The sequence below is a fragment of the Ambystoma mexicanum genome, chromosome 4p, assembly GCF_040938575.1.
Source record: "Ambystoma mexicanum isolate Mex_15411 chromosome 4p, UKY_AmexF1_1, whole genome shotgun sequence".
Lineage (NCBI taxonomy): Eukaryota > Metazoa > Chordata > Amphibia > Caudata > Ambystomatidae > Ambystoma > Ambystoma mexicanum.
In genome coordinates this window covers 469,360,977-469,382,985 of record NC_090927.1, presented here as the reverse complement: position 1 = coordinate 469,382,985, position 22,009 = coordinate 469,360,977, and the positions used below count along the sequence as shown (strand labels likewise).

General features: G+C 45.8%; 1 protein-coding gene across 2 annotated transcripts in view; it reads left to right on the top strand.

Annotated features, from left to right (window-relative positions):
* The window catches only part of IAH1 (isoamyl acetate hydrolyzing esterase 1 (putative)), a 483,285-nt gene that overhangs the window by 166,092 nt on the left and 295,184 nt on the right, over positions 1 to 22,009 (top strand). For both annotated transcript variants that reach the window (XM_069605997.1, XM_069605998.1), the window contains one exon: positions 14,934 to 15,082. In XM_069605997.1, coding sequence (XP_069462098.1) covers positions 14,934 to 15,082 — 149 coding nt within the window. The remainder of the gene's footprint in view (positions 1 to 14,933; positions 15,083 to 22,009) is intronic.

The following is a 22,009-nucleotide window of genomic DNA, read 5'->3' as shown; positions in this document are numbered from 1 at the left end:
AGGGATGGAATAGTCACAAGAAGTCCTGGAGTTCTGTTTCTTTTATGGATGATTTGAAGGCCTTGTGCTACTTAGTGTGATGCAAAGGGGCACATTGGGTTTGCTGTATAGTGTGACATCAATAATATCATTATAATTGTCACAAACTAACAATTGGAAATAAATCCACTTTATTTTTAATAGTAGTCTGGAATCTGTGATCACCTTGAATAGGCTTCAAGGGTTTGTTATCCATTAGCACTTTGGTCAGAACCCATCATCTTTCATCATTTGGGCATTTTAAGGTGATTGTGGAGTTTTTTGTGAAGCCAAATTGAAATCCTCCTATTCTACCCATAGCTAGGGTAAAACAGACCTTTCCTATCCCAAATGCTTTTAAGTTTGTCTGACACTCCCTTGGAGATATGTGTCTCCTGGATATAAGCAGCATCTGTCCACAGTTTCCAGATATGATACAAATTTGTACTAGAAACTAGTACTTTATCTAATATATAAATCTGAATGTACGTATGTGTGTGTATGTTTGTCTGGCTATACAAATCCACACTGTTGAACCCACGTCTACCAAATTTTGCATGGATTCCTCTTTTGTCTGGGGCAAGATCGTAGTTTGTTTGGATGCAAAGATCTTCTATGTAAAAATAATTTGGATGTGTATGTGTGTATATGTTTGTCAGGCTGTACAAATCCACACTGTTGAACCCACTGCTACCAGATGTTGCATGGATTCCTCATCTGTCTGGGGCAAGATTGTAGATTGTTTGGATGCAAAAATGATCTCTGTAGATACCCTCATTTACTGATGCTCGCCCCAATTCACTACAGTAGGTACTTGAGGGAGGCAGCATTTGGAAACGTGTCAGAAGCAACATTTTCGATGTGTTGGTTATTCCTTTGAAATGTATTACCACTGGATACAGTTTGAAAGTGTTTATTAAAGCATTTTTAAAGGGAATAAACAGAGTGTACATTTCTTTTAATCATGCCACTCCAAATATGGGAAATGGCAAGGTTACAGTTTACTTAAGTTCATTCACGAGAAGAGTGCACAATCAATCAATCTTTTTTGGACATTTTCTCAAATGTGCTGAAGCCATTGAGTGACTGAAACATGCTGCACAAAAAACGAACATCACTTGGAAAAGCTCCATCTGATGCAAAGCGAAAATCAATTTCAAGAGCTTCTGAAAAACAACAAACAGCAGCACGAATTGCTGACCAGGGGATAAGAGCAACTTTCTCCAGGGCAAATAAAATGCCAGAGCAAACTGATGCAAGACTTGCTGACATGAGGACAAGAGCAACATCCTCCAGGGCACATGAGCCACCACTCGATCAGAACGCGGGCAACGTCGGGTATCCCAGCTAGTTACAGGATAAAAGTAACTAGATGGGCCAAGAAAATTAAAGGAAAGTACGTAGCTCAAATTCCTCACGACTCCCACCACTGGGGTTACTCTTTTTGGGTTAGGGTTGTTCAGCCCATTCTCTCATCTGCCTGAGAGGAACCTCCTGAGTCCAGGCGCTTTGTGGGTAGAGCAGTGTCTTGCCACCTGTGTCTCTCGTGTCTGTGGGTGATTGACGGGCTGTTCAGGCCCTTCTCCCTCTCCAATGTCTCCATACAAGCCTATAAACTCTACAATACATTACCCCTTAAACTTCAGAAAGAAACCCATCTTCTCCCATTCAGAAAGAAGCTGAACACCCTTGTATTCAGCTGCTCCTGACATGTAATACAGACTTGACTATTATTAGATCACCCATCTGTAACTTTTTTGTCCCACTCTTGTTGTTATGTCCTATAGCGCCAAGATACCTTTGGGAAAACATTTGCGCTTTATACTACACTAACCTACCAATGTCCATTGCAAGTTTCAGAGGGGTTCATTAACTTTTCCCTCCACTATAGAGGCCATTGGGACTCTGGAATACTGCTTTCTAGATTTTTATCTTCAGATGCTTCTCAAGACCGTCACTTCCAGGATCTGTGTAGAGTGGGCTCCTGTGACGAGCAGAACTACAGAGGGTTTTTTCCCTGTCCTCTGGGCTGAGTTCTCTGGACCTGCTTGTCTCTCCTCCCTAAGGTTTAAATCCTAGGCACCACTCAACACGCTGCAGCTACCTGCTGAGTGCTTGTCCTCTTCTTGCCTCCATCACCTGCCTACAGACACTAGGCCCGCTGGAACCATCCTGGGCCTTCTGCTGGTAGGAGTCTTCTCTCTACTCCTTTCTGTCTCCAAGTTCCTCCTTCTGCTGCACTACCTCCTCCTTTCTTTTTCTCCATCCACCTACTAATGTGTTACCACCTCCTCCTTTCTTTCACCAACCTCCTTCAGGGGTTTGAACATGTTCCTTTATTGCTCCAACCACTCTTGATGTTACCTTCTCCTTTTTGTTCACAATCCACGGTCTGTTACCAACTCCTCCTTTGACCACCTCCTCTGTGCATGCCCAGTCTCTGCTACTTTACTTCAAACTCCTCTCACCAGCTCCATCTCCAAACTCCCACATCAACAGACTGATCTTGTTTTTTGTATAGCCCTGTGGTATCCCCTGAGCTGGGTTCCTTGTCAGGGTCTTTACCTGTGTTCTAAAATTAGTGAAGAGCTCTAAATGGGTCCCCCACACTGGCTCTCCTGAACTCATAGGTTACGGTGTCCAGGCAAAGCCTTCATCTGACCTTTCAACCATCTTAGAACCTAGTTACCCGCTCTTGCCACTATTACACGCTGCATGGGAAGGGCACAGCTCTGTTGTTCCCCTACCAGATGAAACCAATGTGAAATAACCATAAAAACTCAAAGTAGGCTTTTAGTGAGCTGGTCGGTTCAGTGACATGGATTGGATATTTATTGTTGTACAGAGCTACAGTCTGTTTTATGTACTTATGCAGCGTTATTCGTATCTTTCACGTCCTACCTGAGCGTTGTGGTGAGAAAAGCCTGATAAATCACCAAGAGATAACAATTTGTGTGATTGCTCAGACATAAGATATGCGCCAGTAAATTTAAATCCAAGTGTTGTATTTTTAATATATTTTATTCAGTACGTCTTGTTAGCCCTCGTTGATGACACGTGTTTCCGCTTTTTCCAGCGCCTTTCTCAAATCAGGGCTTATGATTTCTTATTTTGAATTTCAAGTATACACAGTGAATATGTTCAGTCAATAAGTATCAATACAGACCATAAGTGAGAAAAACATATATAAATTAGCATAACAATGTTGCATCACATCATAGTTTCAAACCGAAAATTTGAATCCAGATAAGTATGTAATAACACAGAGAATGAGGGTTGGTGTAGGGGAGGATTAATTAGGATTGATAAAATAACATAACAGACAAAGATGAGGAAAGGATAAACACAGATTAGTTTGGTCATCTCTCTTTCTTAATATTGCAATTCAAATTGCCATAATTAGTTGTTTAATTGGGTTGTTACCTTGCGGTTGTAGTCCTAGTTGATTCCTTTCACAGATTTGTCTATTTAAAGGGGTAATCCCTGTTGAGAAATTTAAATACATCAGGATTCAACCTCTATATCCAAATATAACGGACATTTATGCCCTCAACAATTAAGTCATGTGTTTGACTTGATAGTGATATTTGCATTGGTATATTGTGTGCGTGCGCACTAACTTGCTTTTTAAGCTATTTCCGCCAATGTTTACATATTGCGATCAGAGTCTTTAATTAGACTCAATATGGTGCATTGGAACATCCGCATTCTTCACTCACTTATCATTACAAATTCCTCCTGGCTCCTCTCTCGCGCATAGGTTAAAGTTGTTCTTACCATCTAACTTACTAAAAAATAGCGACGGTCTCTTACCTAATGACGGCAGGGCATCTCTTCTCTCGCGTCGGTTGTGTTTCTGGCTCGATTAGCGTCTTCTATGAAACACATAGCTCCTTGTTGCTAATGGCGACGTTTTCCACGCAAGTCCCTTTTCACTTTTAGCTTCCCTTTCCCGTGAGTACCGCCATGTTTGAATATAACAAGGCGCATGTTATATTGGGTACACAACTCAGCTCACCTAATAATAATCGCGCTCCCTACCAATTTTATGTGCAACATTCATTTTCAGAGTTCTAAGGGAATCTTCATACGGCTGTATACATGCTATCTATAAATGCCGTGTTCCGACATTATCTTGCATAGGTTCTAATAGGGAAACCAATCCATGATGTAAATGGGTACAGTACTGCGCTTAAACAGTTTGTGTCTGAGATTGTACTACCGTTCGCTCTTTCCAACGTATTTACAACTAATACAGTAGGTATTTATCACTTATTTAGCAATATAGCTCCTATTAGAGAATGCACATAAATATGAGTCTGTCCATTGCAATAATAAAAATCTGCATTTCTTATTCACACCTATTTGAAATAGGATGAACACATTTTATATCTCTAGAGCTATAAGATGCAATGTGTTCATCCTATTCATCCAAGCCGAAACACATGTCATCAACGAGGGCTAACAATTTGGTGCATATTTTATGTCTGAGCAATCACACAATATGAAATAATACCTCGACAATCCTCGAACCCTCTTAATGTGAAAGAAAACTTTTTCTTGGTGACATTGTAGGTTTTTGTCGCCTATGAAGGACTACTCAAACTAATGACCATGGATGGTGTAAGTTTGTATTGTTCGTCTGTTGGAAAGCTGCCAGAAAAGCAGCATTCCACATCCAACTAATGGATAACATTTCTGGTCCTTGGAAGTGTGTGCTTCTTTGCCGCAGCAGATTTCTTAATCAGAACAGTGTGAGTTTTTGAAATGTACGGAATACTACAAACTAGCAACATTGCATCTCACTTACAAAGTGGTCTGGCAATATGTCAATGCATTTGTTCTTTTTCTTGATGAATTATAGTCTGCTTAGTGGAAGCTTTAGGCTCTCAGCACTATGGAGGGGGCCCGTACGGATTTCTCCAGTGATTATTCCTTGTAAACTGATGGGGACCAACTGAACGTGAGCAGGGGATCCTCTGGCGCCATCATACTCTGGCTTTGTGAGGCATCCGGCTGTATTAGTCAACCTCTTGGTGGCAGGAGACTTTGTCAGTGTCCTTGCCCACTAATATGCCAGTAGATCACTTGGGTATCCATGGTGACCATAGATCCTTTCAGAATGTAAATACCCACATGTTGAGAGCTAAGAAATCCTAGATCAGAATCATAAGCATCATCAGTTGAATTACAGAGGGAGCTGTAGGGAGGTGAGGAGGAGTTGCGAGAAAGTAGTGTTTGGGGTTGGTGAAGGGGAAACATATGAATAAGAGGTTAAACATCAATGACTAATTGCGAATAGCACAATATAGAGGTGGCGTGGGCTTTGAGAGCTGAGAATTCCAAGATTAGGGCTCCCCAAGGACGTCTTAGCATTGTGGTGGGAAAAGTGTGATGGTGTTAGAAGAAAAGGTTATGGCAAGAGTGGATGAAGCACATTACCCAACTGAGGCCCAACCAGGGGTGCCGTCAGGTCAGTGAGTTCCAGTTACGCCATCTAAAAGTGGATGGCACATAAGAAAACACCTCAGTAGGTTAACACCAACATAATGAATATTCCGAATGGCTTTATGGGGCAAATAACTTGCTACATAGGAGGAGCTGTCTAGCCTGTAGAGCCAATCTCCAGCTCCTGGTGCTTTATACTTTTGATTACTTCTCTAGGATGATTGAAGTCTTCATGTGTGGGTGGGAACCTTTTTTTATTAATAGTAATTCTGAAGATACATTGGTGTAAAAGGGTATATTAGATATTAAGCTGCATATTGCAGGCCTTAGCACATGGGATTCTTTTCATCTGCATCCATTTGCTTTAAAAATGTCCTGCGAAATGTTGTCCTGTTTCGCCTAACTTGGCACTTTTCATTGGTTGCTTTTGCAACTCACCAGGAACACCATGATTATAAACCCTATGGATTTACAGGATGTGGTCTGCGTGTAGGGGGCCTTCTTGGTGTACAATCTAACACTTAATGTTGCACTCAGCTGCATGGTACTTGGGATGAATGAGCTTGGCACCTGCAGGTAGACCATACAGTCTCATGTTGTTGTAGCTGTCTTTATTTAAACAAATGCAGAATAGGATTTCAACTCGGCTACCACCTCCTCCTTTTCCAGTAATCATTCTCTGGGTGCAAACGTGTATTGTAACTTGACTCGCTATGGTCCAAGCACTTGTGGACAGTTGAGCTAATCCGACAAAAAATGTTTTTCCACTCTACTATTCAGTTCAAGACCATTAACAAAATGGGGCTAAAAACAAAAACTCTAATTCAAATTCCCCAAACTGTTGAAGCAAGAATAATATTTAGAATTGGAAAAACTCCCAATTTAGAACCAGGTCGCAGAAGCACATTAAATTGGAAATTGTTTATAAAAGCTGCTGGTCCCATCACTCCAATTCAGTCCTATCCACTCTGCCATCTATCGACGTGGACCTTGCTTCACTAGGTCTTCAGTAACTTTGTGTAACCCCATCCGTTTCAGAGTGTATTATACAGGGTTGAAGAAGCCATTATCTAAAACGCAGGACTTCTAACAGTCAATCTTTTTTTTAAAAACGTATTTGTATTGACCTTTTGCATTAATAACACTTACACATTCCCCTTCCCCACCCACCGCCCCATTTCCCCCTCTCCAACCCCCCCTCACCTCCCCTTTCCAGCTGTCCATAGAACAAATCTGAGGAATTTCCAATATACGCAAGCTTTGAGGGCAATAAACAACATTGTGATCAGTTTGCAAAAGCTTAAACACGCCATTCCAGTCTTTGGCAAAGTTAGTGTTATTGATTAATGCCAAAAAGCCTACAGAGATTCAAAGCTGTAGATCTGGTCTGGATAAAACCCGACTGGTCAGGATATACTAGGTCTACCATATAGGGGAAGAGTCTGGACGCCAAGACCTTCACGAAGATCTTTGCATCCATATTTAATAATAGTGGCCTATATGAAGTGACCTCATTGGCGGCTTCCCAGGTACCACTAAGACTAATTATTGCCTTGCACATGGACTGTGGGCGGACCCTAGTTTCGAGAGACTCCTCCCATACCTGTGCCAAATGCGGAGCAAGAATAGCACTGTACTTGTACAGTTTGACCCCCAGCCTGACTGACCGAAAGACCTTACTGGACGCCAGAGCAGCAGTGGCACTAGCTATTTTGTCCATAGTGATAGGGGCAATACCCTCCAAATACTGTGCCAGCTCTTCCACTGTGCTAGTGTCCCTGCATAATATAGGGATTCATAATACGCCTGGAACTGCGTTGATGTCATCCTCTGAAGTCAAGGTAGCACCAGAAGAAGCGATGATGCCTGTCATAACACAAGGGGTGAAGTCCATTTTGACTGCCCTAGCTAGAGCCCGTCCTGGTCTATCTGCCTCGCCATAAAGACGGGCAAGCACTGGCGTAGTAATGTATAGCACCTCCTTGTCCGCTAGGTCCTGAAATTGCATTAGGTTGCCCTTAATCAGCCCCAGGAGAGCGTTCTCTTTCATCCTCCCATATTTATTCTCAAGGTGTCTAATCTGCCCCTCGAGCTTGCACAGTTCCCGCCGAAGTGTCCAAAGGGTCCCAGCGGTGTGCGACAACAGTTCCCCCCCCTCATAACCACTTCAAAGATTTCCCATACAGTAGAGTACAATGTCACAGATCCCTCATTCGTATTAACAAACTCTTCAATTTTGGTGTAAAGTGTTTCGAATGGATTGTGTCCTCCCACGTATTCCTCATCTTTGATATCTCCAATATCCATCTTCAGCTGCTTCAGAAAGAAATTTCGGCAGAGGGCTCTGTGCATCGATGTATTCGACTCGGTCCCTCAAGGGCCTCTGTCTTAAGGATGATGTCATCGAAGGCATATATAGCACATACAGCGGCTGTTGGCTTCAGTTCTGTTTTTCCGAGTAAGTTTATGCTTCGAGAACTACGGCACGCTTCAGGATTTCCTTGAGAGATATCTGAAAATGTCTTTGTCTTTGACATTGACTATCCTGAAGACTGGGTTTAAAAAGTGTCAAGACTGCGATGCCAAGATGTCGCTGACCGATCCGCATCGAGTATGCTAGTGGTAACTTGGTGTGGAGCACAAGACCTTGGCCTGTTCAAAGTGGCAATCAATGACGGGAAAACCGCTGAAGGAGCGTAAGGGGAAATTGGCGGTAGGTAGATTCCCTAAGAAATCCCTGTCGAAAAGGCAAAAAGGTCCAGGTCTAGGAGTGGCTCCCACCATTCGTCGTCGTCGAGGAAGTAAAAAAAGAAGCACCATAAATCGCCTACTTCGACGTCCTTGTCCGACTCCTCCCCTGAGAGAGCTATATCCTGTTCCACTAAGGCCGCCACGCCTTCCAAATGGGAAGCATTCAGGCAATAAATGCTTAAGATATTTGAGAGCCAGAAACCCTCGAAGCAGGCAGGCCATGCTCCTACCATGCATTCTGAAGCCGGTAAGGAAAGGGCTCGAACCAAATCCTGTGCGCTGTTGAGCCCGGGACAAAGGCCAGATCCCCATCGAGAGCCGTTGAAGCCTCGACACAATGAGAAATCATTGAGAGATCCTTCGAGTCATAAGTTGAAAGACAAGTTGAGGTTGTCAACGCCATCGACGCCAGCTGTGCCATCGACGCCTGTGGGCCCATCGATGCCAAGGGTGCCATCAAAGCCTCCGGTGCCATAGATGTCGAAAACGTCTTCATCCAAGACATCGACGACTCCTCAGGCATCGGACTTGAAGTTTTCAAAGCTTTTGACTCCTTTACCTTAGAAAACCTTCACTCCTTTACCAAGAAAGGATTTCTTTTCATTTCTGACCTCTATTATGAGGACAAGGAGCCATCTGATAATGATGCACCCTTTGGTTTGTAGTATGGCACACCAAATGTCCCTGATAGTTTCATAGAGGAATCCATACTGAAAGACCTATATGAAAATGAGCAGACAGCCAGTGGAGTGAACACTTTACTGGAATTGGAATTTGGAAAGCCTGAGACCGATGAGTATGCAGCGGCCTCTTACAGGCAGTTGATAACCAAGGTGGTGGATTACCTGGGATGGAGCAGACCTGCCCTCTCTTTCAAATAGGATGACCTTACAGATATCCTACATAAAGGTCCTCAAAAGGATCCCATCTTACCATTTCATATTGCTCTTCAAAAGTGAGTAAGTGCCAATTGGGAAGCACCTGAGTCAAGTCCGGCAGTAAATAAGAACCTGACAAGGAAATACCGCCCATCAATTAGTGACCCCAGCTACCTATTGAAAAGCACCCTGCCCCAGAAAGCCTGGTGGTGCAGGCAGCAACTGCTACCTCGAAACAGGCAGCTTCTCTGACCATCCCACCAGATAGGGATGATAAAAAGGTAGATGCCTGGTCAAGAAAAGTATCTGCTGGGAGCATGGCTCCTAAATGAGGCAACTCCACATGTGCCTTGTCAAAGTTTTCATACACTCTATGGGATTGCATTTCTATGGTGGCTCAGCATATTCAAAGGATGGCAAGGAAGCCATGTGAAAGTCTCTTCATTCAGGTCTGGATTCTTCTGACAGCATCAGCAGAGCCATGGCCGCAAGCACCGTTAATCGCAGATTTGCGTGGTTAAGGAAATCTGGAATAGCACCGGACGTGCAGTCTAGAATCCTTAACATGCCTTTTTGACGGGTCTCATCTTTTTGTCAACAAGGCTGACGAAAGCCTTGAGAAGCTGCAGACCTCGAACGCAGCAGCCAAATCTTTGGGTGCCGCTCTTAGGCAGCCTCATCCTTTTCACCACAGTGGATCGTCTTGGAGGGGTATATCCTTTCGCTACTACTCCTCAGTTGGAAGAGCAAGAGGAATGGCTGGTCAAAGAGGCCAAAGAATATTCCCTCGTGGTGGACGAGGGAGAGGTGCAAAGTCCGCTCAAGCAGCATCATCTTTACCAACAGCGACTGCTTCAGCCGCCTCAAAACCTCTCTGAGGTCTTGAGTCACGACACCCCTGTGGAAGGCAGACTGTCTCAGCATCTGAAAGAATGGTGAGATATTACTTCGGATGCTTGAGCATTAGAAACCATAGCTCAAGGTTACTGCCCCTTTGAAGGTTCCAGATCTGTTCCTTGTGCAGGAAATGTTGACCCTCCTAGAGAAAGGTGCTATGGAACCAGTTCCTGTAGCGGATAGGAACAAAATATTGTATTCTCCACATTTCCTAAGCCCCAAGAAGGACGGAGGACTGAGACCCATCTTGGACTTGAGATACTTGAACAAGTTCCTCAGGAAGAACAAGTTCAAGATGGTCACACTTTCTCAGATCCTTCAGGCCCTCCAACTCCAGGATTGGATGGTCTCATTGGATCTTCAGGATGGTTATTTTCATGTGCCAATCCATCTGAAGCACAGAATGTACCCGAGGTTCGTCATTGGCGGTTCTCATCAGTTTCGAGTTCTGCCATTCGGGCTGACCTCCGCACAAGTGTTTTCACCACCGAGTCTCAGGAGAGGGGGGATTCATGTCTACCCCAACTTGGACGATTGGCTGATCAGGGTATGTTCTCCCGAACAAGTCCTGCATCCTCTCAACGTCACCTGCCACTCTCTTCACAGACTGGGCTTCTCAGTCAATTACAAGAAGTCCCATATGACACCATCTCAAAAGCTCCAGTTCATTTGGGCTGTACAGGATACACCCTTGGAAAAGAGCTTGCTACCCGAGGTGAGAGCTCAAGACATTCTGCAGATGGTCTCGAATTTTCAGAGTCCCCAGCGTCTCCCAGCCTTTGACTTTTTGAGGTTGCTCAGCCTCATGGCATCCTGCATATTTCTGGTGCCAGAGGCTCGCCTGAGAATGAGTTCCCGTCAATGGGCTCTCAGGACACAATGGTCTCAATTCTCGGGCAACATGTTAGACCTACTTCAGGTTCCAAGCAGGGTGCACAGGATCTCCTGTGGTGGGCCTGCGAGGACAACATTCTGAAGGGGGAACCCTTTTAGCAACCATGGGCGGAGATAACGGTAGTGACGGACGCCTCACTCACAGGGTGGGGAGCGCACGCCATTGATCTGACAATCAGCAGTCGTTGGTCTCCATCTGAGTCCAAACTACACATCATTCTTTTGGAGCTGAGAGCAATCAGACTTGCGCTGAAGGCTTTTCTGCCCTCTGTGCGGGGAAAGAATGTCCTAATAATGACAGACAACACAGTGGCCATGTACTTCCTCAACAAGAGAGGAGGTGTAGTGTCACTACCACTGTGCAGAGAGGCAATGCAGCTCTGGTTCTGGGCAATGCAAGAAGGAATCCCTCTATCGACATTTCACCTAGCCGAAGAGAAGTACATGGTGGCGGACGCTCTGAGCAGGCAGAGCACAGTCTTCCTTGAGTGGGAACTAGCGCAGGAAGTCCTTCAAGAGATCTTCACCCTTTGGGGAAACCCTCAAGTGAATCTGTACGCGACCAGTGTCAACCGGAAAAGCAAACTGTTCTGCTCCAGGGGAGCTCTAGGAAACGCGTTCGTGGTGGATTGGGAGTTTCTGCTCCTGTGCGCATTTCCTCCAGTCCTCATCATGCCTCACGTGATCAGGAGGTTGAGAAGGTTCGGGAGAGACATGATCATAATTGCCCCGAATTGGGCCAGGAGGACGTGGTACCTGGACCTTCTGGACATGTCCATCTGCCCTCCAATACGTCTTCCACAAAGAGAGGACCTTCCCTCCTGAGAGGAGGGTCGAGTTCTCCATCCAGAGGTCAAGACACTCGGCCTTCACTCATGGTTTCTGAGAGGCTGAGGTATAGGGATTGTGACCTCCTGGATGATGTAGTGGAGATTTTGCTTTCGGTCAGAAGGCCAGCAAGGAAGTCTTTGAATGTGGACCCTTTGCTATGCAAAACACCGGAGGTGTTATCCTTTCTCACTGTACTTAACCAATCTAAGGCTCCGGGTTGGGACCATTAAAGGTTATTTGGTGGCGCTATCCATCTTCAAGCGCTCGCCTGAGGAGAGTTCATATTTTAAGATCCCTTTGGTGATACAATATCTGAAGGGACTCACTAATGTGTTCCCTCCATCTTTCTGAGAGGCTGAGGTATAGGGATTGTGACCTCCTGGATGATGTAGTGGAGATTTTGCTTTCGGTCAGAAGGCCAGCAAGGAAGTCTTTGAATGTGGACCCTTTGCTATGCAAAACACCGGAGGTGTTATCCTTTCTCACTGTACTTAACCAATCTAAGGCTCCGGGTTGGGACCATTAAAGGTTATTTGGTGGCGCTATCCATCTTCAAGCGCTCGCCTGAGGAGAGTTCATATTTTAAGATCCCTTTGGTGATACAATATCTGAAGGGACTCACTAATGTGTTCCCTCCATCTACCTTTCAGGTTCCCATTTGGGACCTTAACCTGGTGTTAAAATGTCCTGTGTGCACCATTTGAACCACTCCATTCATGTCCCTTATGATATGATATGATAGGTTATTTATAACGCGCTTAATACTCAGAGGTTTCTAAGCGCTGACCGGGGTATAGAGCCTGTGGTGCTCCGTGTCGTCTTGCTTCTAAGGCGAGCACGTTGCCCCTGAGCTATCCTCCCGAGACACTTAAGGTTACTAACGTTCAAGACCATCTTGTTGTTAGCCCTAACTTCAGCCTGTAGAGTGAGTGAGTTGCAGGCACGATCCTCTAAACCACAATTTACAGTATTTCACAAGGACAAGGTTGTCCTGAGGGTTAAGCCTTAATTTCTACCTAAGGTCATTTCAGACTTTCATTTACGACAAAAGATTGTGTTACCCACTTTCTTTCCTCCACCTCATCCTGGCAGGGAGGAGGAGAGGTTGCACTGGCTCGATCCACGTAGGGCTTTGAGCTTCTACATTTCAAGGTTGTCAAACCTTCGTCTGAATGACCAACTATTCATAGGTTGTACGGGTCACAGACTGGGTCAGGCTGTAACAAAGCAGAGCTTAACCAGATGGATTATTCTAGCCAATTCAGAATTCTACAGGCTGGCTGGCAAGGATCCTCCGGAAGGATTGAAGGCCCATTCCACTAGGGGCATGGCTACTTCTGCTCTGCAAAGAGATGTTCCTATTAAATACATTTATATGGTCTCCAATACACACTTCCAGTAAGCATTACATTACTGCCTTGATTCCACCCTAAGTCAGGATGGAAACTTTGGAAACGTGCTTTGCAACAGAGTTACACCCAATTATTTTGTTTTGGAGTCATGGGCATTAGTTCAGCAAAGAATAGGCCGAGTCCAATTCAAAACAGAGGTGGACATCTTCTCAGGTTTGCGCCACTGCAACTAGTTGTTTTCACTGGGCATACATCTGGGCCCAACCATGGCCGGGGAATCTATTTTAATATTTAGAAAATGTAATGGTCAATGCCCGGTGTAATAGCCAAACAAACCGCCCTTTAGTGAATGGATTTGTCACATTTTGCATGGCATGTTGTAAATTGTAATCGTGTGGTAACATGTGTGCAGTCTTTTTCTCATTTATTAGTGCAGGGATTTAATTAAAGGTTTGATGAGCAAGACCTAAAAGCAGCTCCTTGGTACCAAGCATAACCCTCTGGGAAGTAGCGGACTATGGGGAAGTAGTGGCCAGTACATAACATACTACACATTTAGCTTCCACTTGAGATGTGAACGCACTGAATCCCCCTACGGGATCAAATAAGAGGCTTGAGGTCTATTTTACTGCTGAAGATGGGTACATATTGGATCTGTTAGCCTACTTCCAATAAATGCACTACATTTTACTCATAACTTCATATTGATCATTTGGTTCCATTCCTGTTCAAGTGTCCGATGAGGTATGGCTTTTGGAGTAGGGCTCAAATTGTGCACTCGCCACTAGCCATTGGCTAGTTGTGATTGAATCTTGGCAGGTAAGAAATGGTGTACTGTTTGTATGACTGACTTTTTTTATGGCCTGTAGTAGCCTGCAACCTGACATGTTTGCCCTTGCTTGGAATATAAAAATTATTCCTTTTCCCCCCTTTCTCTTTGCCTTGGCCTTCCCTGCATTTAACTTTACCTGGCCAATTCATGGTTCTGGCATCTCTGTCAGTTGGGCTCCCCCCCCAGATATAGTATCCCCCTGGTTCACTGGGAGATAAAGATTAAAACATTTTTCTGGTGACGAAGCCTCCACATTTCAAGGGCACGCTTGAGAACAACTATACACACAGTCAGAAACTGCCCTCACATAAATGTGCCTGGTATTTATTAATGCACATTTTACTCCCTCTTATTCTGACCATCATTCATTTAATCCACTGTTTATGATGACACTTTCCTGTCCTACATCTAAAATCATCCTGCTTCTCCTATCCTCTCACCATGTTCCCCTTTATCCCCCCCCCCCCACCCCTGCCCGAAGACTATGCTCTGATTTACCCCAGGTGAAGGCACAATATGCAAATATCTGGCCAAGCCGCAATACTGTAAAACACCTACGATGTCGATGGGCACAGAATAAATGCTCCTCAATACAACGTGTATGCATCCTCACATATTCATACTTTCACCCCTCCAGCACCCACTCTGTCCCCTGGACATATTCCCCACCTGCCCAAATGTCAGTGTGCATAAATTCAGAAACTCTTTTCACCATACAACAGTCAAAACTGTAGGCTTTGTAAATGCGTGTTTCTTACTCTTGGGGGGAACGTTAAAATGGTGAGGTTTCATCCAAACTATATCGTATTTGGGAAAAGTTCATGTTTTACAGTTTTTTGTTTTTAATTGCAACTATATAACAGTACTACGTTTGGCTTACTGCACAGAATTGTGAAAACATGAATCCTGCTGTAGTGAAGAACTCCATTGTAACTAGTGGGATCTGTCTCATGCTTGTTTATTACAGCCACATAATTGACAGGTTGTTTGTGATTCATGTTTTCTTCTCTCTTGCTCTTCGATCTATGTCAGGAAATGTGACGTTCTAAATCGAGGGCTGTCCGGCTACAACTCAACATGGGGGAACATAGTTCTTCCGCAAATGATCAGCAAGAACTCAAGTGTTGAAAATATTGTTGCATTTACAATATTCTTTGGAGCAAATGATTGTGCTATCAAAGGTAAGAACATCTTTGCACGTGTCTGGTTAACGAAAGCGAACATAGGTTTTCATTCATTTGTTTCTTTAACTTTTGTCTATCGTTGCATATATTTGTGTCATATCTTGAAACCCCAGACTTGTCGCTCTTTCGTCTCTGCTCATACTATATTCCATGACATGACTGGAGGCGAGCATTATGCTTCAACTTCATTTAGTCTACTCTCCAGCAGTTTCAACAAAAACACACATTAAAACTTTGAAAAGTATCTTCCTAGTACTTTTCTTCCCTTGAAACTACAAGTCCCAATGTCCCAGTAATTCTCTGTTGCCCAGTCCAGCTATGACTTCTTCCTGTCCCTGGACTCCTTCTCTTCTTTTACTGCTCTTCAGTAGATAAGTACCTTTCTTTCATCTCTCTGTAGTTAGAGCAGGCTGGGAAGGTGTTCATAAAAATATATGTTGATTGGAAATGAATTGTTGTCTTATAATTGTTCAAAAATGATGTATTTTATGAAATTGTAACAGAATAAAATGATATATTTTTAATAAGAACACACTCTGGTCCTCAGCATGTGCTTTCTGAAACACATTTATTGAATTTTTCAGCACATAGGGCATCCTCTCTGTTTAGTATATATTGAACTCACCCCAGATGCCCATGTAGGGGTCCCCACCTTTGTTTTTGGAAGGTGTTTGACAGAAATATAGCTATATATACCTAGGATAGGAGTAGTTACATGTAGTGATTAGATTGCGCGAAATACGCTTCACAGGAGCAGCGTGCGTACTAAGCTAGCAAAAGCAGCATTAGCAGTATCTGGGCAGGGTGGGCATTCGGGCGTGAGCGAGTTATTTATCAGAAGCGGCAGTGAGGCAGACAAGCCTGTGCCACATATCTGGCACGCCCAGGGGCTCGCCCACAATCGCTGCTGCAGAGTAGGAGGCCCCCACCCTCGCAGAGGCGAAGCACGCAGAGTGCTCAGGCCCCCTCCTTTGGGGAGGTGGAGCAGGAGCGCGACACGGCTCATCTATCCACACAGAGGAGAGAGAGTGACACGGGCCCGGCGGTGAAGGAGCTTGCAAGCACGTACGTTGCTGATTCCGAGCCAAAATAAGTTCACTGCTACCAGAGGGCGCAAGAAGCCCAGGCAGGCGGATTACACATGGCAAGCTTAGCAGATCAACTGATCTGTACAAAGTGAGAAGTGGCACACTAATCCATAGGATAGAGAGGAGAGCCTCTCAGCAAATTGGGCCCTGGACGACCTGACAAGAAGTCAGAAGGCCTACAAGGAAGCTCAATCAACTGGTGCTAGCCACAACAATAACAAAAAAAATATTTCTTAAATGAATATTACTTACATTGCACTGGAGGAGAATCAACACCTTTTTCAAGACTGTGCTCGGGACAATCCGGATCAACGCAGCAGTGGGCGTGCAGAGTCACCTCAATAAGGGTCTAGGCACAAAGCACTCAAACGTCTGAATTTGAGTGGGATGAGGAGGAGCAGCCTCTAGACCTCGCTGCCAGTTTTAAGCAAGTGCTGGGGAGCTTGTTGACGGATGCAGTAATGCAAGGGGTGCGACCCCCACAAGAAAGGCTGGAAACTCTAGAGAGCATGCTGAGTCAGCCCAGAGAGAGCACCAGAGATAACGATAGTACACCCAAAGGACCCTCAAAGACAGGGATGAAGGGGAGTATACAGACCCGGAAAGAAGAGCCTCGTCTGAACCCCCAGGTCGACCTTACAGGGTGGAAGACACCCCAAAGGCTGTCAATGCCTTTTCTAAGCTGAAGGAAGCCTTCATACGAAGGCCGACGGTTGCAAGCCTCACAACCCCCTCCCCAGGGGATGACAATATGGGCAGTGATGACCCAGGCTAGTAAGAGGAGCCAGCAGAGGGCGAATTATCTTCCCACGAGGAGGAGGAAAAACAGAGGAAGAATGGGTGGGACCCAGCGGGGGCAAGAGAGCCCACAAAGAAAAACATCTGGTCGAGGAGCCAGAAGAGATGACAGATATGTTCGACCCTGACAGTATCAGTAACCCTAGATCATCGGATTGGCAGCCTTCCCCCAGAGTGACCCAGTACATGAGCATCAGACTCAGGAAGGCCTTAGACAAAGAAGGGAGGCAGCGCCTCCCAGCAGAAAGCCTGCGGCCAGACCTCCCGGGGAAAGTGGCAGAGATGCCAGAATTGGACCCTAAGATGTTGACCTTCGGTTCGAAGACCAATAAGGACCCACGCAAGGGTATTGATAGGTCCTGGAGGATTTGCCAGGATAAAGTGTTGGACATATCGGGCCCCTTAGCGAAAATAATGGACCTGTCGGAGAGAGCCAGGGATACAGGAGAAGAGGTGGATCCCGAAGTGGTGGGTAGTTGGGCCCAGAGAGCAGTCTGCCTGTTAGGCAATGCAAACTGCGCCCTCTCTTCGGAGAGAAGGAGAGGATTGTTCCTTAAAATGGACCCTAAATTGAGTGACTTAGAGTCCTACGAAGCCGGCTAAGCAGCACAAGGCCTGCTTTTTGGAGCAACATTTGGAAAGGAGATGGGCCGCTTTGTGGGCACATACTCTTCACTATAGAAAGCGCAACCTTCAATAAAGATTTTTCCTGGTAGTTTTTGCCGGGAACGGCCGCTATTGGGGTCGTGCAGCCGGTCGTTTACAAGGAAGACCCCAGAACCGCAGGGCACAGTACTGGGAGAGCAAACAGCAGGACTCCTTCCCGGCCAGAGGGAGATTTCCGAGAGGGCGCAGAGGAAGAGGAGCCGGCAGATGGCAAAGCTTTACACCAGGTGAGAGCAGCGCAATACCCACCAGTGGGGGCAGAACTAGGTTTTTCTGGTACAATTGGCGTGTGCTTTCCAGCGATGTTTGGGTTTTGCAAACCGCTAGAGGGCTGAAACTAGAATTTATCCAACAGCCAGTGCAAGCACACTGGCCCTCGCAGCCACGCTTAGCGCAGTCAGAGCAGGAAAGTCTAGACCGCAAACTCCAGCAGCTGGAGAAGAGCCATAGAGAAGTGCTGCGCGGCTCCCAGTTTTGTAAGCAGCATGTTTCTGGTCCACAGAAAGGAGAAAGTGCGACCAGTCATAAACTTGAAAGAATTAAATGGCTGGATAGTATACCGCCACTTCAAGATGGAAGGGATACATCAGATTTGCAGAGAGAGGGAGACTGGCTGACAAGGCTAGACTTGAAGGACGCATACTTAACAGTACCAGTTCAGCAAGACTTCAGGACATTCTTGGCATTCCGATGGGGCTCCCAGCTGTGGCAGTTCAGAACCATGCCCTTCGGGCTAGCCTCTGCGCCCTGGGCCTTCACCAAGCTGATGAGACCAGTCGCAGCAGCGATTCGGGAGAAGGGTATCAGGATGATTATATACCTGGGCGACCTTCTGCTTTTGGCAGAAGAGAGGGAGACGCTAGTATACCAGACAGAATGGGTACAGTATCTCCTGACGTCCTTAGGCTTCCTCGTGAACTTAGAGAAGTCTAATACGAAGCCGACTCAAAGGATAGATTTCTTGGGGTTCATACTAAACACCAGGAAAGCAACCTTAGAATTGCCAGCGAGAAAAATAAGAGATATCAAGAAGGAGATAAGGGACTGCTTAAGTAAGGTGAGGATAGTGGGCATGCTGGCAGCATCGATACAGGCCATTTTCCCAGGTCCACTGCATTATCGAGCACTTCAGAGGCTGAAAATCAGGCCCCTCCAACAGAGTCTGAAGTACCATCAGCTACTACCGTTAGATCAAGACTCCATCATGGAACTGGAGTGGTGGTTGAAGAATATGGACGCCTGGAATGGTCGTGCCATTTTTGGAGATCGACCGGATCTAGTAATAGAGTCAGATGCCAGTCGCATAGGATGGGGAGTAAGATGCAGATCTTTGGAGACCAGAGGGAAGTGGAGCGAAGAAGAGCTCCGTCTTCACATAAACTGTTTAGAACGCCTAGCGGGTTCTTTCGTTATCAAAGCATTATCCAGAAAGAGAGTGAGTTCACGGGTCCTTCTCAAAATGGACAACATTTCAGCGGTCAAATATATAAATCATATAGGAGGGACGAGATCCCGACTACTTGCATAGCTAGCGAAGGATTTTTGGCATTACTGCCTTCAGTCAGGAATGTCAGTGACAGCAGAATACCTGCCAGGATCGCTGAACATAGTGGCCGACTGGAACTCAGAGTACCTGACGGACTCCAACGACTGGAGACTAGATACCAGGATCTTTCAGACTCTGAATCATCTGTGGGGCCCCGTTCACACAAATTTGTTCGCGTCGCGTCTCAACGCACAGACACCCAGCTACTTCAGCTGGAGGCTAGACCCAAACACGTGAGGCCTGGACGCATTCCTCCAACAATGGTCAGGGGACCTGCACTACACGTTCCCTCCCTTGTTGATGCTGAGCAGGCTCTTAGTGATTTGTCGGAGGGAGAAGGCAGAATTGATCCTAATAGCGCTATTGTGGAAGTCGCAAGTATGGTTTCCAAAGCTGATGGAACTGTCAGCGGACATACCGCAAGTCCTCCCAGACGGAGAACGACTCCTCACAGACCCAGCTGGGTCGGCTCATCCTCTGAGAGTGAGAGGGACACTGCCGCTGATAGCGTGCAGAGTATCCGGAGACATGATGTGATATGAGACGTGATGTGACAGCGGTGTTGCGGCTACTAGAGAGCTGGACATCAGACAAGTACCTTTCACAAACAGCTGTCATGCAAGTTGGCAATATTATTATGCCTAGTATCCTGTAAGAGAGTGGCAGATGTTAAAGCGTTGGAGAGTAACAGGAGGTTCTTTGGTCCAGAGGGAGTCACTTTTTCAATAGTGAGAAGGACCAAGACAGGCACGACTTCGGTTCATTACCCGTATTTTCCGTATAACCCCAAATGGTGTGTGGCGAAATGCATCAAAGAGTATGAGAGCAGGACAGGGGAGTGCAGAGCAGCAGGAACTACACAGCTATTAATTGCGCGCAGAGAACCTTTTCATGCAGTAGCAACAGCCACCATAGCTAGGTGGGTGAGAGAGGTGATGCAGATAGCAGGCATCCACTTGAATGAATACGGTGCGCACTCAGTGAGAGGGGCGATGGCGTCCAGAGCATTTACAGCAGGGGTGTCTCTGCGGGAGATTATGCTAGCAGCAGATTGGGCAAGCGATAATACTTTTAAAGTGTTTTTTTCAAACCGATTCAGAGTTTGGCGACAACTGTATTAGGGAAGCTTTGAACAAGTATAATGCTCGCCTCCAGTCTTGTCATAGAATAAAGATTACCCCTGCTAATTGCGCAGGGAGTATTAATTCTATTAAAGACTAGGAGGCGAGCATTAAATTCCCACCCAGTCATGTATGGTATAAATGTATGTAATTAAGTAATAGATATGACAGTACATGGACTCCACCCTAATATTGTTATTTGTATGATCCTCAGGGGAAGAACAGAAGAACAATTGACTAGAAAGCCTGAGAGAGTGTTGGGATTTAATGGAAGAAGTAAGCGCAAGTGTGAAGGAGCTCCGTTGAGCCGACGCCAAGTTGGAACTATTCGCGCTGTTGGTTGATCGTTGATAAATTTCAGGAGGCAGTTCAGAGCCGTAAGAGAGAGGAGGAGTCCAGAGACAGAAAGAGGTCATAGCTGGACTCGGCAACAGAGAACTACTGGGACATTGGGACTTGTGGTTTCAGGGGAAGAAAAGTACTAGGAAGATGCTTTTCAAAGTTTTGATGTGTGTTTTTGTTGAAACTGCTGGAAAGTAGAATAAATCAAGCTGAAGCATAATGCTCGCCTCCTAGTCTTTAATAGAATTAATACTCCCTGCACAATTAGCAGGGGTAATCTTTATTGTAGGCTGGAATACAAACACAGGCCCTTTCAGTAGAAAACCATTTTCATGTCCATCTTTGTTACTCCTTTTCGTTCGCACAGCAGAGACCTACTTATTTTATTTAGTTCACAATAGTAACTCCGTCCTCTTTAAAGGTGAATGATAATGAGGGACCGCAGGGGGCGTGGAGTTATGGCCGCCTAAGCCGCTGGCTCTGCCATCCCTCACGGACTAACAGCTGAGTATGCCAGCGCCAGGATCTTCAGCTGGCCACCTTTGTGCTGAGGGGGTGCCAGAGATTGTCAGGGAGCAGATGTGAAGTGCTGGAAGAATGCGGCCACCGGGGCTTTGAGCATCGCTGTGTGAAGTGACGGTGGTATCCACTCTGGCCCGACCTCCGATGAGGGGAGAGAAGACACCGGCATGCCGAACCCCGAAGGGCCCCACAAGTAAGTTGCAGGGTAGGCTGGAGGGTCCTGCATAGAGGCCGAGAAGCCAGAAGGCCCAGAAGGGGCAAGTTGCTCCAAGGCGGAGTGAAAGACAAAACAACACAAAGTGGGGTGCAAGAGAAGAAACCCTAAAGTGGGCTAGAAGACAGGAGAGCAAAAGACTGGGTGTGAGAAGTAGGTCCCCAGAGCTAGGTGTACACAAAGTCTCCCATGTAGGGAGAAGGTATAGGCGCACCAGCAGAAACTGGTGAAGGACAATATTACACAGGACTGAAAATGTACAAGCCAACCCAGCAAAACAGAGACTAGTACCCAAGGCAGAGAATACAGAGACATTTAGCAAACCTGTAGTATGAACTCTACAAGCAGGCATATTGCCTGGAAGAAGATATAAAGACTTTTTGGTGCGTGAGCACAACGCTGCTGCCCAGGTCATGGTATTCCTGTCACCCACGGAGCATTGGATGTGGGTGGTGCTGGGTGATCTCTGGCACCTCCGGCCTGATTCCCAAACGGCAAAGTTTCGGCCTATGGACTATGGGGATGGGTGTACCCGAAAGGCTTGATGCTCTTAAGTGTTGTTTTGGCCCCATTGGCAGGGGCGCTTATTTCTTGTTTTGTTACATATGGTTGATGTTCTTCGGTGTG